Source organism: Nanorana parkeri, unplaced genomic scaffold (assembly GCF_000935625.1).
Source record: "Nanorana parkeri isolate BGI_ZX_2015 unplaced genomic scaffold, ASM93562v1 scaffold1735, whole genome shotgun sequence".
NCBI classification, from domain to species: domain Eukaryota; kingdom Metazoa; phylum Chordata; class Amphibia; order Anura; family Dicroglossidae; genus Nanorana; species Nanorana parkeri.
In genome coordinates this window covers 152,251-168,502 of record NW_017308003.1, presented here as the reverse complement: position 1 = coordinate 168,502, position 16,252 = coordinate 152,251, and the positions used below count along the sequence as shown (strand labels likewise).

The 16,252-nt window shown below is 40.2% G+C and overlaps 1 protein-coding gene across 1 annotated transcript in view; it reads right to left on the bottom strand.

The window, feature by feature from the left end:
* Window positions 1–5,929: 5,929 nt before the first annotated feature.
* USP12 (ubiquitin specific peptidase 12) overlaps window positions 5,930–16,252 on the bottom strand; it is a 64,339-nt gene continuing 54,016 nt past the window's right edge. The window contains exons 5-9 of the mRNA XM_018571338.1: window positions 13,330–13,406; window positions 10,551–10,634; window positions 8,606–8,803; window positions 7,197–7,275; window positions 5,930–6,174 (exon numbers count right to left, since the gene is read on the bottom strand). Of these exons, the coding sequence (XP_018426840.1) occupies window positions 6,073–6,174; window positions 7,197–7,275; window positions 8,606–8,803; window positions 10,551–10,634; window positions 13,330–13,406 (540 nt within the window). The 3' untranslated portion in view covers window positions 5,930–6,072. The remainder of the gene's footprint in view (window positions 6,175–7,196; window positions 7,276–8,605; window positions 8,804–10,550; window positions 10,635–13,329; window positions 13,407–16,252) is intronic.

Sequence of the window (16,252 nt, the reverse complement as noted above, 5' to 3'; positions counted from 1 at the left end):
ATATGGACTAAATAACAGCAAACTGACTTGACTGTATCTTACGATAGAAATGTTTCCTTTAGTAAATACAGCCTTTTAGTTTCACATAGGGCAGCCCAATAAGTATTTACAAAACATTCATTCAAAAGCTATGTACTAAATAAGAACTCCATTCAATGGTGTGAGTGGAAGGTTAGCTTTGTAATATTGTTCACCCGCATGCTCCCACCCGGCTGCCATTGCTGACCTCCCTGAAAATATTAGTCGCTCGGCTGTCAAGCTGATTCAATTGCTTTAACATTTTCACTGCCTCATCACTCTCAACAACTGCATGCTTATGCTAGGCCAGAACCATGCAGGCAACCAGAATTTTCAGGAGGAGGTCAGCAACGGTGGCCTTCAGGCTTCGGAAATAGTTTTCCTTTGCTCTTCCCCTGCTTGCTAGATGCCAACATTATAAATGTCATCTGAAGGTACATAGACCTCATTGGTTTGTACTGGTAAGTGGTATTGGCCAATGAGAACAAGGGCACAGACTTAATATTTACTTATTGCAATCCACATAATAATTTAGATTTTTACAGCACTCCACAGCCAAACGTAAAGAAGGGAATTTATCAAGACTGGAGCAGACAAAATTTGGAGCAGCTGTGCACGGCAACCAATCAGCTTCTCTCTTTAATTTTCAATTCTTTACTGAACAAACTGAAGAGAGAAGCTGATTGGTTGCCATGCACAGCTGCTCCAGATTTTGTCTGCTCCAGTTCTGATAATTTCCCCTTAAAAAGCTCCACAGGGTTCCCTGCCCTTTGCCTATAATTTGTATTCCAATGTTGATTCTGTACCAGGCTGGCCTGCTCTAAAACTGATCCTGGTTTCCAGTAATACAGCCATCAGGGATTGCCTGTATTCCAGAGTGCAATGTTGCAATATTCCAAAACCTTCAATCAGAGAACTGCATGTTGAAATTGTGGGAAGCACTAGTAAAAAAAAAAGGACAAATTCATCCTCATTCGACAACTTGCCATTGACCATTCACAGGATACATAAATGTGCAGCATTGGATGAATGACAATACATGCGGATTTTAGGGAAAAATCTCACAGGCGGCAGAGCAAGGACAGCCTGTTGCCAAGCAAGGCAAGTCTTTTATAGGCATTAATAGGGAATCACTGGTAAAATTCAGGATTTAATATTTGAAAATAGAAAAATCAATCATTCAGTGCAATTAAAATATGCCCCTTACCGTTGTAATGTACAGCTACCTGGATTTGAGTCACTACTTTGTGCTCTGTTCTTAGGCAGTAATTGCTGATCTTTATTGTCTGGTTGGATCTTTGTGCAACTCAACCAATCACAGGTACACAGGTAACCAGTGACAGGTTTATGCACGCAGTGAGGGATGAAGCCTCAGCTTGTCATTGTGATTTTTGTTTTTTAACAAAAAAAAAAGTATCTGGAATGATTTTATTGATCACGTCCAGAGAACAAGTGAAACCATTCAGTGGACTAGTAATGCATTCCAGCATGCTGCAGATGTGACTAAAACAAATTGTCTAAATTCAATTGAATCTGTAAACCACTTTAGACACAGCACACATAGACCACCTGACATGGGCAGTTGGGCAATAGAGAAGGCTGTGCTGTGTACCAGCCTCCCTCCCTACTTCACCAACCATGTTCAGATATCCAAGGCAGGTTTGAATCTTAATATGAGTTTTACTTCACAATGTGGTCAGCAAGTAGGGTGTCCCAAAACCTCAAAAAGTCAGATTACTAGATTTCCAGGGACTAGGGTGGACAGGTACAATACAACAATGCCTGAATGAAAAGCTAAGGTATAGAGCAGGTAAGCTTTACGCATCTTAAGGTATTTTTATTTACTTTTGGCTGGAGTGTATCTTAGTGTCAGCATCACAAAAAAAATAAAAAAAAAAAAAAAAAAAAATTAGGACATTTCTGTAATCCTACAACAAAATTAAATACAGGTTGCCAAACCTCTGAAGAGCATACTAATAGTCTACACCTGACCCGCCTCATCCCCCTCCACTCAAACCCACCACATAAGAGTTCTCCCTTAAAGTCTTATCACACCATGATAAAAAAAGGAATGGTAAGCGGTATATGAAAGCTTGAGAGATACACATTCACCCACTTTTCGGGTAAGTTACATTCAGACACGGCTAGACAATACACAAGGGTCATGATTTAACAAGTTGATGATCACCAAAAAGAAAAGTACATTGAAATGTTATAGTTCTGGATTCTACGTGGTGCAGTCACTCTCATTACTATAATATCTCTTATTTAAAGGAAAATAAAAATCTGCAAATTATTTATAAGCTATTCTTCATAATCTGTAAAAGGAAACAATTGCAGGAAAACAACAACACATGCGCTGCATAAAGGTGCCTGGCAGTCACAAATTTTAGAGAACATTCCCAGCATGCTCCAGACTTGTGTACACTCCAGAGATACAGAGATGACATGTATGAGTTCCACACGTTGCAGCAAAACCAGATTACACAGTCCCCATCTTGCCCTCCCACCAGTGTCTGAAGAGTTCAATAATTAAGATTACATTAGTACATTGTTATACTATCCGCTATGCAGCACACATTTATGAACCCTATAGAGATGGCCATAAGCCGTCTAATATTTTTTGCCCATGTGACAGACTCAAGAGGCTCAGCAAATATCTGTGCCAATTCCTACCAGTGAATATTAGCACCTGAGCCATGTTTGCTTTGCTGTCACAAGTTGTATGTCTACCAAGTGTTGGAAGAGCAGTCAAGTCTATCTGTGCAATCAGAAAGAACTTTGCAGTTAGACGAAATGGATAAGCTGGCCTTATACTGGTAGATCTTCATAAGAAGAGTTCATATGAAAAATCTCGTCAGAACATTCAATAATGCCATCAGAGACTTTACGAACGTGGTTCCAAAAACGAAATTTGATGAATTTGACTTTAACATTTGATTTTGCAATGAAAGAAATTCCCCTAAACGAAAATTACATCCACAGTTCTCATTGCTATGGTTGAAAACAGTTTTTGCTTTGACAACATTAACTATTAGAAAATCGAGTGAATGTTACAGAAACTGATTTTTCTTCTTCTATATTCTACTTTAGCAGGCAGTAGGAAACAATATAACTAAAACCTGCCAAGGAGAGACAACAAGATCCAGGTACTAATAATTCTAGTGAGCCAGTGCCTGGGATTTGATGGTCGTTACCTTAAAGAAAAGCAGTTATAACTGGGCCCATGTCAAATTTGAATATTTGGCCTTCAATTTTTAGAAAAAGCCTATATTATTATTTTAGCTGCCAGGAGATACAACTTAAGAAGTGTCTCCACAGAAAATAATAATTGAAATAAGAAAAGAAAGTAGAAGGTAAACTGCTGATAGATCTTTGAAATGTTATAACACCGATCCACATGCTAATTTGCACTAAACTCAGGAGTTAAATGTTAAAAATGCATTTGATTACCCTATTACCAATCCTGCTCCTTATCTGTGTATCACTCAGCTGTAGATCCTCAAATCATCTCTGAATTGGTGCCGACACTGTCCCTGTGTGTGTTGTAAAGTAGTCACCGCTCCAAGCTCGTTCATGTGATGGACTACAATCTCATGTTTAGTTTGCAAATTTGAATTTGAGATTGTAGTCCATCATAGGAGTGACCTTGGAGTGGTGACTTCTTTACAACACACACAGGGACCATGAGGAACAAAAGTACCCCCCTCCAGAAGGAAGGACAGTGTCGGCACCAGTTCAGAGAATCTACAGCCGAGGGATACACAAATAAGATACATTTTTGTTAATAGGTAAGTTACTTGAATGCATTTTTAAGGTTTAACTCCTGAGTTTAGTGTCATTTTAAATCATGCTATATGGGGCAAACCTCAAATTGTGCTGGGAATCAGGGTAGTCATACCTTGTGAACAAAATCTAGATATTCAATTAGTAATTGTACAATTAACAACCTGTCAAATCCAAGGATTTGCTCACCGCTAGGAAGAACTCAGCTTTGCCTAAGCTGCCAATCAGCGTCTGTGTAGATGACGGCCACACATCAAAAGATCTGTCACATTAATTACAATTCTGTCTGTGTATGACCACCTGTAAGAAATCTCTTTTGTCTTTGTTACATTCTATACAATATCCACACAGAAATTCCCATTATATATATAATTCTATATATTCTATATTTTGTTGCACATGACAGTTTTATTTTGTTTCTTTGTTGTCACAACGGCTGACATTTTCTGACTAATAAATTAACAATATCATAATATATTTAGTGAACAACAGAATTGTGCTAAAAGTAAAAGTTATGGAATCTAATAACAGAAATACCTTTCCAGACTGCAACACTAAAACTACTATATATTATATGACCTCTGCCCTAACCTACCTGCCCTTTTTTTCTGCAGTTTAGGAAGTTTTCTGAGCACTTCTAGATAAAAGCGCTTGGGGAGCGTGTGTGTGGAAGTGATTTACAAAGACGGAAACAGGGGAATCTAGTACAAGAGAGCACTGTGGGATTTATCATAAGCTTCTTTTGGAGATCACTCCCAACCTAGAGTTCAGAAATAGTTTTGCTTCAGTCTGACGCATACTACTAACCAAGTGCAGACAATACTGCAAAGCAATACAATTATGACAAATATTGGTGAAATGCTGCGGATGGATTTCCAGGCATACGGGTGCAGAAAAATGAATCAAATCCTTTAGATTTGCTCTGTAGAGGCCCCTGGCTAACTCAGCCCCAGTCTTTGTAAATGCTTCCCTATGTGTATTACATGTTCACAGATATCTTTTCATCTCCGTGCTTTAAAACTTTCTACCTAACGGATTGAATGAATGACCTCACATAATTCTGTGCCGGAAACAGGCACGACAACAGCAAACATTTTAAAGAATTTTCCACAGTTAAGCTGCCATCTCCCCAAAATAACAGGGGGCATAACAAACTTTGTGCATTGTTCCCAATCTGGTCATCTGTGACTGTAAGCTTCTCCAGGCATCCAATCGACGGAAAGCTTCAAATAGGTCTTTCTGTTCACTCCAAGAAAGGCAATTGCGGTTGTTGGGGGCAAATATATAAATATATATATTTTTCTATTTTAGTATTTTTACAGCGACTTCGGTTTATTTAGATTTGCAAACATTTTCCTTTTCAGGTCTGCTTGGCTGTGTGGGGTGATCAGTGTGAAAAGAATCCGATGCATTTCAAGAGTGGCTTTAATAGCTAGCTAAAAGACGACTAGAATAGCATTAATCACTGCAAAATGTGATCCACCAATAGGAATGACCATTTCTGTTCATGGTTAGCTGTGGTAGCAGTAGTGATGGGACTATAATGGTGAGCGTGATACCTGAGAGCAAATCAATTTTTATGATATGAGTATCTGTCTGCTCGATCCGTGTTCTTTGCTTCGGCGTGTGCAAACTGCGCTAATGCCCCCCTGAGCTCTCGCGGTTTTTAAAAAAAACTTTTTTCCCCTTTCTGTAGTTTTTATATTTATATCTATATATACATCTATATATTTAAAGTTATATATAGACATATATGTATCAGTGCTTTCTCCTTGCTCCAATTGTCCAGAGAAGAAATGAGGCAGAATGTATGTCTTTGTGACAGTTCTCGCTCAGTCTCGAGACTGGTAGAAGAGGATATATCCAGATTCAGAGTTCTTGGAGATGTCCGATGTTAACCCATAGAATTCTTCAATAGCTTGTGCATCAATTTTCTACACACAAATGAGAAGAAATATACAGACAAAAATGTGGGTAAGCTTAAGCATACATGACCCACTGTGCCTCATACTAGCCAGCAATCTATCCACTGCACCTCATACCAGCCTGCATCTATCCACTGCACCTCATACCAGCCTGCATCTATCCACTGTTCGCGGTTTTTAAAAAAAACTTTTTTCCCCTTTCTGTAGTTTTTATATTTATATCTATATATACATCTATATATTTAAAGTTATATATAGACATATATGTATCAGTGCTTTCTCCTTGCTCCAATTGTCCAGAGAAGAAATGAGGCAGAATGTATGTCTTTGTGACAGTTCTCGCTCAGTCTCGAGACTGGTAGAAGAGGATATATCCAGATTCAGAGTTCTTGGAGATGTCCGATGTTAACCCATAGAATTCTTCAATAGCTTGTGCATCAATTTTCTACACACAAATGAGAAGAAATATACAGACAAAAATGTGGGTAAGCTTAAGCATACATGACCCACTGTGCCTCATACTAGCCAGCAATCTATCCACTGCACCTCATACCAGCCTGCATCTATCCACTGCACCTCATACCAGCCTGCATCTATCCACTGCACCTCATACCAGCCTGCATCTATCCACTGCACCTCATACCCGCTGACATCAATACAGCACACCTCATACCAGCTAGCACAGACCCACTGTGCCTCATACTAGCCAACACTGAGCCACTGCTCCTCATAGCAGCCTGCATCCATTCACCAAGCCTCATAGCAGCCTGCACCAATCCACAGCACCTCATACCAGCTGGCACAGACCCACCACACCTCATACCAGATTGGTACCAATCTCCTCAGTTTCATAAAAGATAGCACAGACCCACTGTGCATCATAACAGCTGGCACTGCCCCCCTGAGGCAATGCGTCTCATACTGGGTAGCACTGACCTACCACACCTCATACCAGCTGGCAGAGACTCACCACATTTCACACCAGCTGGCAAATTCCCACCATGCCTCATACCAGCTGGCACAGACCCACTGCGCCCTACACTAGCCATCACAGACCCACCAAGTCTAATACTTTCCTGCACTGACCCAAAATCTCTCATTCCAGCCTGCATCATTTCCACTGCCAGTCATACAAACTTGTATCAATCCACCGTGCCTAATAACAGCTGGCACAGACCCACCACATCTAATACCTCCCTGCACAATGTCTCATACCAGCCTGCACTGATTCACTGCATCTCAAACTACACCAACCCTCTGCTTCTCCTACCAGCCATCATCAAGCTTACCTTGAGCTTCAGAACAGCCACCCCACTAAATCATACAGCAGCTCCCTGTAAACACCCCCCCCCCCTAGGAAGGTATTCCACCATATCTTCATCATGCATCATTCCAGGCTGTACCTCCATAACACGTTTCCGGCTGGTAATTATTACATCTCCTAACCACTTATAGAAAGTAACTTACCTCTACAATGTCATCATCAAACAACAGCCAAAAATCATGACTCTTCACTATTGCAATATAATGTCCTCTGTTGGGACCACTGTACAAAAAGACAACAAAGAAACATGTTACTATGTCATAAAACAGAACAGGATTCATGTATTTTTCAGAGTAATTTTACATATAATGGAGCTTATGTGAATTCCTCATCCCAGATTAGCCTGGAGTATAACATGAAACCACCTCTAGATATTCAACTGTATCAATAATGTGGGATGACCCGGGTAACTACTGTGGTTCAAATGTAAGTGACAAGGAATGCTACAGAGCAATCTGTGCATGAGTGGGAGGATAGGGGTAGTTACTCAACAAACTCCAAACTGTGGAACTCAACCTTTTCTGGATATCAGAACACAATTGGCAAAAGATCTTTAGAGATTTGCTGCAAAACTGATGCAGTTACTAGCCAACCAAATATTTCTTAAAAGGCAAAATCTGACTATGTGGGCCACAATTCTAGCCACCACTGGAGTTCACTGTGAGCAATGTACTTAAAAGTAGATCTAAACTCTACATGGATGCACTGTGTAAGAAACAGTTGCCATGGCCTTTTTTTTAATATAAAACACTGTGTTCATCTTTTTTCACCCCTTTCTGCAACTGATCTTTAGCCATCTCCATCCACTCACTCCAGCATCATTTGCACTTCATTGCTCTGGAGCAGCATCCTGATGGTGACAACAGTAGACCATACTTGGGCAATGTGTGTTGTAGTCGCCATCAGGAGCAAATATTTAGGTGGCAAAACAGAATCACAATTGGGAATAGTTGTCATCCCATAACAGGACTGAAGAAGGACCATAATCACCCGAATATTTTATTAAAAACCAATGCTTTAAAACATTTTTTAACACAAAAGCTAATAGTGACACTGAACTCTATGTGTACATTTTGAATTCTTATTTCATATATTTAAAGTGACACTACACTGAGGAGTTAAATCTTAAATATGTATTCAAGTACCTTCACTATTAACAAAAATGTATCTTATTTGTGTATCACTCGGCTGTAGATCCTCAAATCATCTCTGAATTGGTGCTGGCACTGTCCTTCCATTTCTGCCAACAGTTAAGGTACTTGAATACATTTTTAAGAATGACCTCCTAAGTTTAGTGTCGCTTTAAAATTTGGAACTTGTGTTCGGATATTTTTAAACATTGCAGTTTACAGAATGCGTTTTTTACAAAATTCCACTTGCTGCATTTTTGGTTCGGTTTTCAGAATGCACATCTTACATAGAAATGTGTAATAATGAAAGTAAGATGCATCAATAAGACTTTGCAACAACAGGCTCTCAGGTGAGCACCAACATAAAGTTTGACCCGTGTGGCAAAATCCTTACAATGTGTCCATGCTATGAGTGTACCTACCTTCCACAGTGGACTACCACAGCTACCAAATCGTACATTCTGTCTGGATTGGTGGCATCTCCTGATGTGTTAAACAGCCGAAGCTCTAAAGGAAAGACTACTCTGTATGAGAGTTTTGTATATCGATGCAGCTGATCCATGTATTTAAACCTCTTTAGGTGAAGAGCTAAAATCATAGGCAGCTTTTTTACTTTCATCCTGGAATTAAACAAAAAAAAAAGAAACTTATTGAAAGGAAAGACTACTTGGCAATATTTTGCAAAAAATATAAAGACCTTAACCCAAACTAAATCTGGAAGAAAAAAATGTCCCCTCCCAAGATTATAGAGATCAGTATGCATTTCAACTGTATCTTTAATACATTTTACATATTATGAGCAGACATCACAAAGTAACCAACCATGTTATTAAATATATCTGCATCTATATTTGAGGTAGTTTGTATACGTTCCCAGTAAAAAGTAAGTTCAACTGAACCTTTAGTTTAAATCTAAAAAAAAAAAAAGGGACTTCCGGTTCCGGCGCCCACCTCATCGGCTGCACATGTAACGTGCTCCGGCTACTCGGGACCACCACAAGCCTATAAAATCTATTTGCTGCTCCCCGACACCACCGATCAGGCTTCTCTATCGCACAGCACTGATCAGGGCATCGGATGGATAAATTTGTAGCCCAAACCGGCGATCGCTCTCGCTCGGATCACCGGAGGTGTGAGAAAGGCTAAAAAAAAAAAAAAAAGAGAACAAATACACGTAATGTACTGTATTCTTACGGTCACATGGTGACCTTGTTTAAACCTAAATAAAATATTTTGGAAAAAAAAAGGTGTTCAATGTCTTACAGTTCATTTTCTTTCTAAAGCAACCACAGCCCAAGTAGAAAAACCTGCCCTCTGCCAGCATGCAGCAAATTGGGTAATTTGCTTTCTGTAAGGAGGCAGTGGTCCAAAACGCCCCCCACTGAGTCACACCTATAACTCTGCAAATCTCATGTTCCCTGCTGATTGGAGAGTTCTGGCTCTGGGTCAGCAGGGGGGCATGTCAGATCTCTGCAGAAAGACCAATGCTTTCCCATAGAACAAGGGTTCCACTCTGCAGCATACCGCAGGCCTTTCCTCTCAGGCTGTGGCTGATTTCTTAAAGAAAACCATCTGCAATACTTTGCAGGCCTTTAGTTTTATGTATCTGGAATGTATTAGCTCATGTTACCTGAGCGGTCACTTGGGCTTTAAGGCATAGGTGTGATCCTGGTCCCAGCCCCCTGACGAAGTCACACATAGACGTAACGTACGTAGGGTGGAGCATTTGACGGCACTCTTCTCAGCTGAGCCGGACGGACGGGAGTCCCATAGATTTGTACTGTGGTGTCCATTGGATATTTGTTTTAGGCCTTTTGTCACCTGTGACATTGTGAGTACCTGCTTTTATTCAATAAAATTGTACTTTTTTGGACGATATGTACTATGTCCGCTTGATATTTTGTCTCCCTGTGAAACGATGTTTTTTGCGAGCTGAGAAGGTGATCTGGTCTTCATTCATACGGGCTTCCCTCCCCTATTAAGAAGGGCAATGCGCTTTGAGACCTAGTTCTGTGGGTCCACCTCCCCAGGTGAGCACTGTTCAAATTTTTGCATTCACTTGGTGGAGGTGAAAGTGTGTCAGGATTCTGTGGCAACTGCTTACTTGGAAGTTTGAATCTATCTAGTGGTGGACTATCCCCTGCATTTATTTGCACTATTATAATTGTTGCACATTGGATTTTGTTTTTATCACTCTGTTCTCATCCTTTCATGTTTTGGTATGTTCTTTAGAATATAACTTTTAAAGCATATACTTATATATCTTATTGTTATATCACATAGTTCACTGAATTGTATATATTTATTCAGCTCGGCACATGATTGTTATACTTAAATATACAGTAAATGTGGCCGTCAATACATTACCGTTTATGTGCTTCCTGTTTACTGCGACATTCTTCACAGTAATATTTGTATTCACTACAAAGGGTTTCCGTGTTGCTAAATCCCCTAAAATGATTAAACATGAAATGGTTACTTATGATATACATTAATGACATAATTAATGTCAAGGAAGTAGTACAAGGAAGTAGTAGACAACAAAGGAAGTAGTAGACAACAAAGGATTACCCAGTGGTATCTGAATATATCCTGTATATAATGTAGGGGTGTTTGTGCAAAGGTTTATGCTCAAGAGCTCAAACGCAGCCATATGCTGAATAACACTGATTAAAATGAACGTATTTAGTGAAATTATGCAACAGTCTCCCTAGGTATGGAGTGCAATCCTAAAGGCAGTTATTGGATAACTGGCATGAAAAAAAAAACACAAAAAAAGTAATAGGTTTAACATTTTACGCAGTCTTCTATTTACCGCTACTTAAAGGCAGCATGAGCATCTAAAGATATGAGGAATGAATATATACATGCCCAGTGAAGGGTTGGCCTTCAAGCATCTCCATTCAGATTCCTCATTGCATGGTCAATTTGTAGGCTTATCTCCAAAGACAGATTTTTGATGAACGACCCAAGGGCAAAAATTACCACTACTGCAAAACCAGGGTTTTCTTTTTGGGTGGAGGCAGCAGGCTAAATCAAACTACACTAACCTTTTCTAGCCCTGCTATTTGGATCTCACACAGATTTACACCTGCAGTCACTTTGGTGGCGAGTCTACCAACTAGGATGTGATCAACCAAGAGAGACGCAAGGGAACTATTACATTGGTCTACAAATTTGAGGAAATGATCGACCTCGGAGATAAAATGTGTTCATTCTTACATATTTTGATTAGATGGATTAGATTAGAAAGCAGGTGGTAAAAGGTGCTGGTTGGTTGGCTAAAGTTTTTCAAGATATTTCACAATAAAGATTTATACACAGGCGCGTATATTTGCCTACAAGGGAGGGAGGTGTCTGATGATTATGATGCCTCGTAACTTCTCAGTACGGTAGAACAATGAAAATGGTACCACATGGAAGTGTATAAAATTATCTTCACGTTGAAACTAAAGATTATTACCTAACTGTAATGTATTTTTCTTTTATTGCAAGGTACATTTGTCTTGGTCAGATCTACGCATCATACAGTTACATCCGGTGTTGTGTGAAAGTGTCATTGCCTAACATTTCCAAGGAACAGTTGCGTGATATTTCCCCTTAGAAGCCAAGGTGCCTCGAAACTGTGTAAACAACATAGATAACTTCTGCTACATTTGCATCTCAAAAGTGCAGTATGACAGCAGTGGTAAAAAAGGCATACCACCTATATGTTGGATGCAAAATAGGGGATCAGGACAAGAGTTGGGCCCCTCATTATTGTTGCATTACATGTGCAACTTATCTGTGTCATTGGCTAAACAAAGAGACAAACAAAAAGATACCTTGTAGCATAAAGACGTCATGCTCGTCAGAAGAAAAAGTTAAAAACAGCTGAAGTTCATTAGTCAGCATTCAGCTGTTTAACTTTTTCTTTTGACGAGCATGACGTTAATTAACCTTGATTGGTGGTTCATTTTTATATGTTGGTCTCTATAAAGTGGTGTGATCTTGACGTTCCAATAAACAAACTCTTTGGACTGCAATACTGGTTGTGTGCGGTTGACATTTATTCACCATTGGCTAAACAAGGAGGACAAGTCCATGCTTTTCGCAGTCCCAATGGTGAGGAGGGAACCCAACTGAATTTCTCGTGAACAGCAAGGCAAATGACTATGAAAAACACGTGGAAAAGTTGCTTAGGTCCTATAAAGCACTTGGTGCAAACATGTCACTGATAATTCACTTCCTACACTCGCATTTAGACTATTTCCCTTTGAACTGTGGGGCAGTGACTGATGAGCATGAGGAGAGATTCCACCAGGATATTGCAGGCATGGAGAAAAGATACCAAGGGAAATGGAGTCCGTCCATGCTTGCCAATTACTGCTGGAATCTCTCCAGGGGGGACCCTACTGCAGTTCACAAGAGAAAAGCCAAAAAGCGCAGTTTAGATACCGAATAAAGATGGAACCATGTCGTTTGATCTGATGTTAGAGCTTGTCAGTTTCTCATACAAAAAGCATGAAAAACCAATAAATGAAAAGTTATGTTACTGGTATCACTAAAAAGATACATTTATAATGATTGGTGTGGCACCATTCTCATTGCTAGATCACATTTTGCAGAAAATATATGCAGCATAATCGCACATCCCCCTCGTAATTTTGAATTATTTTGATGCAATTTTGATCTGAAGCTGTATCTTAGAAACTGGAGCCAATTAATACTCAGGACTTCATTTTCCTTTATTAGTGACCCAATACTGGGTTGGGTTGAACTCGATGGACATGTGTCTTTTTTCAACCTGACTTACTAATGCTGGTAAAATGTAGCTACTTTCATTCCCGAGGCTTTCTCCTTGTAGACCAGTGTTATCTGAGGCCCGCAAGCAGCAGAGCTACAAAGACAAGTTTTTTACACTCAGGTTGCAGCTATCACTCCTTTTCCAGGACAAAACTAAGTGTTGGGTGGAGGTCTCATTTAGGTTTCAAGACCACATTAATAATGTACCATCAAATTTCACAGCATAAAAACAATAATGCGAGAGAAACAATCGGACAATATGAAATGAATCAAAAGTTACCATCTGTGATGATTTAAACTATTTGCGCTGATGAAACATCACTATAATTTAAGGAGGCATTTTTTATGTTGAAATAATTACCTTAAACAATGAGTAATTGATGTATTTTGTTCTACATCGACAGAAAGGTCTAGAAAATCTTCATCTTTACTGCTTATCTGTAGGAGAACAGAAAGGTAGTTAGGAATGGAAAATATGTAAACCTTCTTCTGACGATGCTAATGCCTGAACAGTAGTGTATGACCGCTCACCCCGGAAGGCAAACTGAAGATAAACTTAGTCAGCAGGCACCTGAACCTGGGGCTGCCTTACATGTTCACTATGGATTTTATATGTGACTTTCACATTTCTGCATACTTCATACTACTATAGTATCAGTATATCAAATATAAAGATTTACAAACTTGCACTGAAGGCCATCTTCATATGACAATGCTTGGGCCAGAGTGGCCAAACTCCAGACAGGAACATTGTCACCTGGAGGGGTACATAAGTTCAGGCCTGTCTAAGCTGACACCAGAGCTTGGACAGATGGGGATGCTGCAGCAGGAAGGAAATTAGAATTTCAGCACTGGACACCAAGCAAAGGGACTCCTGGAGTGTCCCTGTGCCTTTAAGGAGGTTGGGCTACCTCCTGGCAAACCTGCACCCAATTCATCCTTTGCTTTTTTTTTTTTGCTTTAGCACTGGACACCAATCAGACTCTCTTACATTGCACAATGCTATAATTCCAACATACACTATATTGCCAAAAGTATTGGGACACCCCTCCAAATCATGGATTCAGGTGTTTTCCGTGAAACTTCCTTGCTACTAAATATTCCACGGTCAACTGTTAGTGGTATTATAACAAAGTGTAAGCAACAGCAACTCAGTCACAAAGTGGTAGGCCACGTAAAATGACAGAGCAGGGTCAGCGCATGCTGAAGCGCACAGTGCGTAGAAGCCGCCAACTGTCTGCAGAGTCAATAGCTACAGACCTCCAAACTTCGTGTGGCCTTCAGATTGGCACAACAAGAGTGCGTAGGGAGCTTCATGGAATGGGTTTCCATGGCCGAGCAGCTGCATCCAAGCCTTACATCACCCTGTGCAATGCAAAGCATCGGATGCAGCGCTGTAAAGCACGCCGCCACTGGACTCTAGAGAAGTGGAGACGTGTTCTATGGAGTGACGAATCACACTTCTCCGTCTGGCAATCCGATGGACTTGTCTGGGTTTGGCGGTTGCCAGGAGAACAGTACTTGCCTGACTGCATTGTGTCAAGTATAAAGTTTGGTTGAGGGGGAATTATGGTGTGGGGTTGTTTTTCAGGGGTTGGGCTTGGCCCCTTAGTTCCAGTGAAGGGAACTCTTAAGGGATCAGCATACCAAGACATTTTGGACAATTTCATGCTCCCAACATTGTAGGAACAGTTTGGGGATGACCTCTACCTGTTCCAACATGACTGCGCACCAGTGCACAAAGCAAGGTCCATAAAGACATGGATGAGCAAGTTTGCGGTGGAGGAACTTGACTGGCCTACACAGAGTCCTGACCTCAAACCGATAGAACACCTTAGGGATGAATTAGAGTGGAGACTGCGAGTCCGGCCTTCTCGTCCAACATCAGTACCTGACCTCACAAATGCGGTTCTGGAAGAATGGTCAAACACTCCCATAGACACACTCCTCAACTTTGTGGACGCCTTCCTAGAAGAGTCGAATCTGTTATAGCTGCAAAGGGTGGGCCAACTCAATATTGAACCCTATGGACTAAGACTGGGATGCCATTAAAGTTCATGTCCATGTAATGGCAGCTGTCCCAATACTTTTGGCAATATAGTGTATATTAGGTACCAGGTATTTAGGCAGCTTTCAAGACAAGAACACAGCAATGGAGAGATGGTCGTTTATAATGCAATGAGCAGAATAAATGGAGAGGAAAACAAGAAGCTGCAGACTCTGAATAAGTTGTGTTCTCTTCTGGCTATACAGTATGACAAGAACGTGTGAGTCAGAGGTGTGACAGTTCACCTATAGAAATGATTGCTGTATTAAATGCCAATTGTGTATATATCTTTTTAGTTAACACCAAGTGGTATTTTTAAAGATGATGATAAAAATGAAGGAAATAGAATAAGAGAATCTAATAGGAAAAATCTTTGGTACAGATGGCTTCTACCTACAGCCACAAAGCAAGCCAAATTCTATAAATATCTGCAAGACTGCTGTACTCGAAAATGGAACAGAAAATTCCAGAAGGCGACCAAGGCTGACGTGAGTAATGCCAAAGTAGTTTCATGCAGGATTGAACACACCAAACTAATCTGAAAAGCTTAATGAAGAGAAATGTACATTGGAGCCTGGAACCGCATTTCAGGGAATAGAGTTAGATGTGGCTGCTGACAATGTTCCACGGGGCTGCACTGGGAGTATGGAGCACACAAAGCTCACCAGCCCCTATTCACAGAGGCTTCGATTCATATTTTTTTACATACAATTTAGTTTATCCAATTCTCAAACAGAATCTGCTCTTTCTATATAGAGATCATTCACATGATCTATCCCAAGGCTAGGCCACATTCATATACTTTATATATGTGCTACAATTAGTGGATGACAAGCTAAGCCAAATAATACTTTGCAGTTTGGACTGTGTACAAATAACTGAAAGTTCCTACAAATATTTCCAATAAAAACAGCTGCCATCTATGTGTGTGGTTCACTTGCAGATAAAGCAAGAAAACGGCGTACTTCAGGTACACGCCATGAAAGAACAACCATTATGAAAATATATTCATTGTACCTTTATTAGCAAAATGTTTATTAATATTTTTCCACTTATGTAATTGTTTGTATTTGATAAATCCCAATTGAACCTTTTGTTTAATGCCCATCTCTGGCCACAATACTCTTACCGGAATTCAGTGACCTTAACACTGCCTTTGCTGTAAAGCCACCGACCATAATTAGAACTGCCTGCTCCCAGCAAATCATCTTGTATACACGCGGGCAGTAGTCCAGCT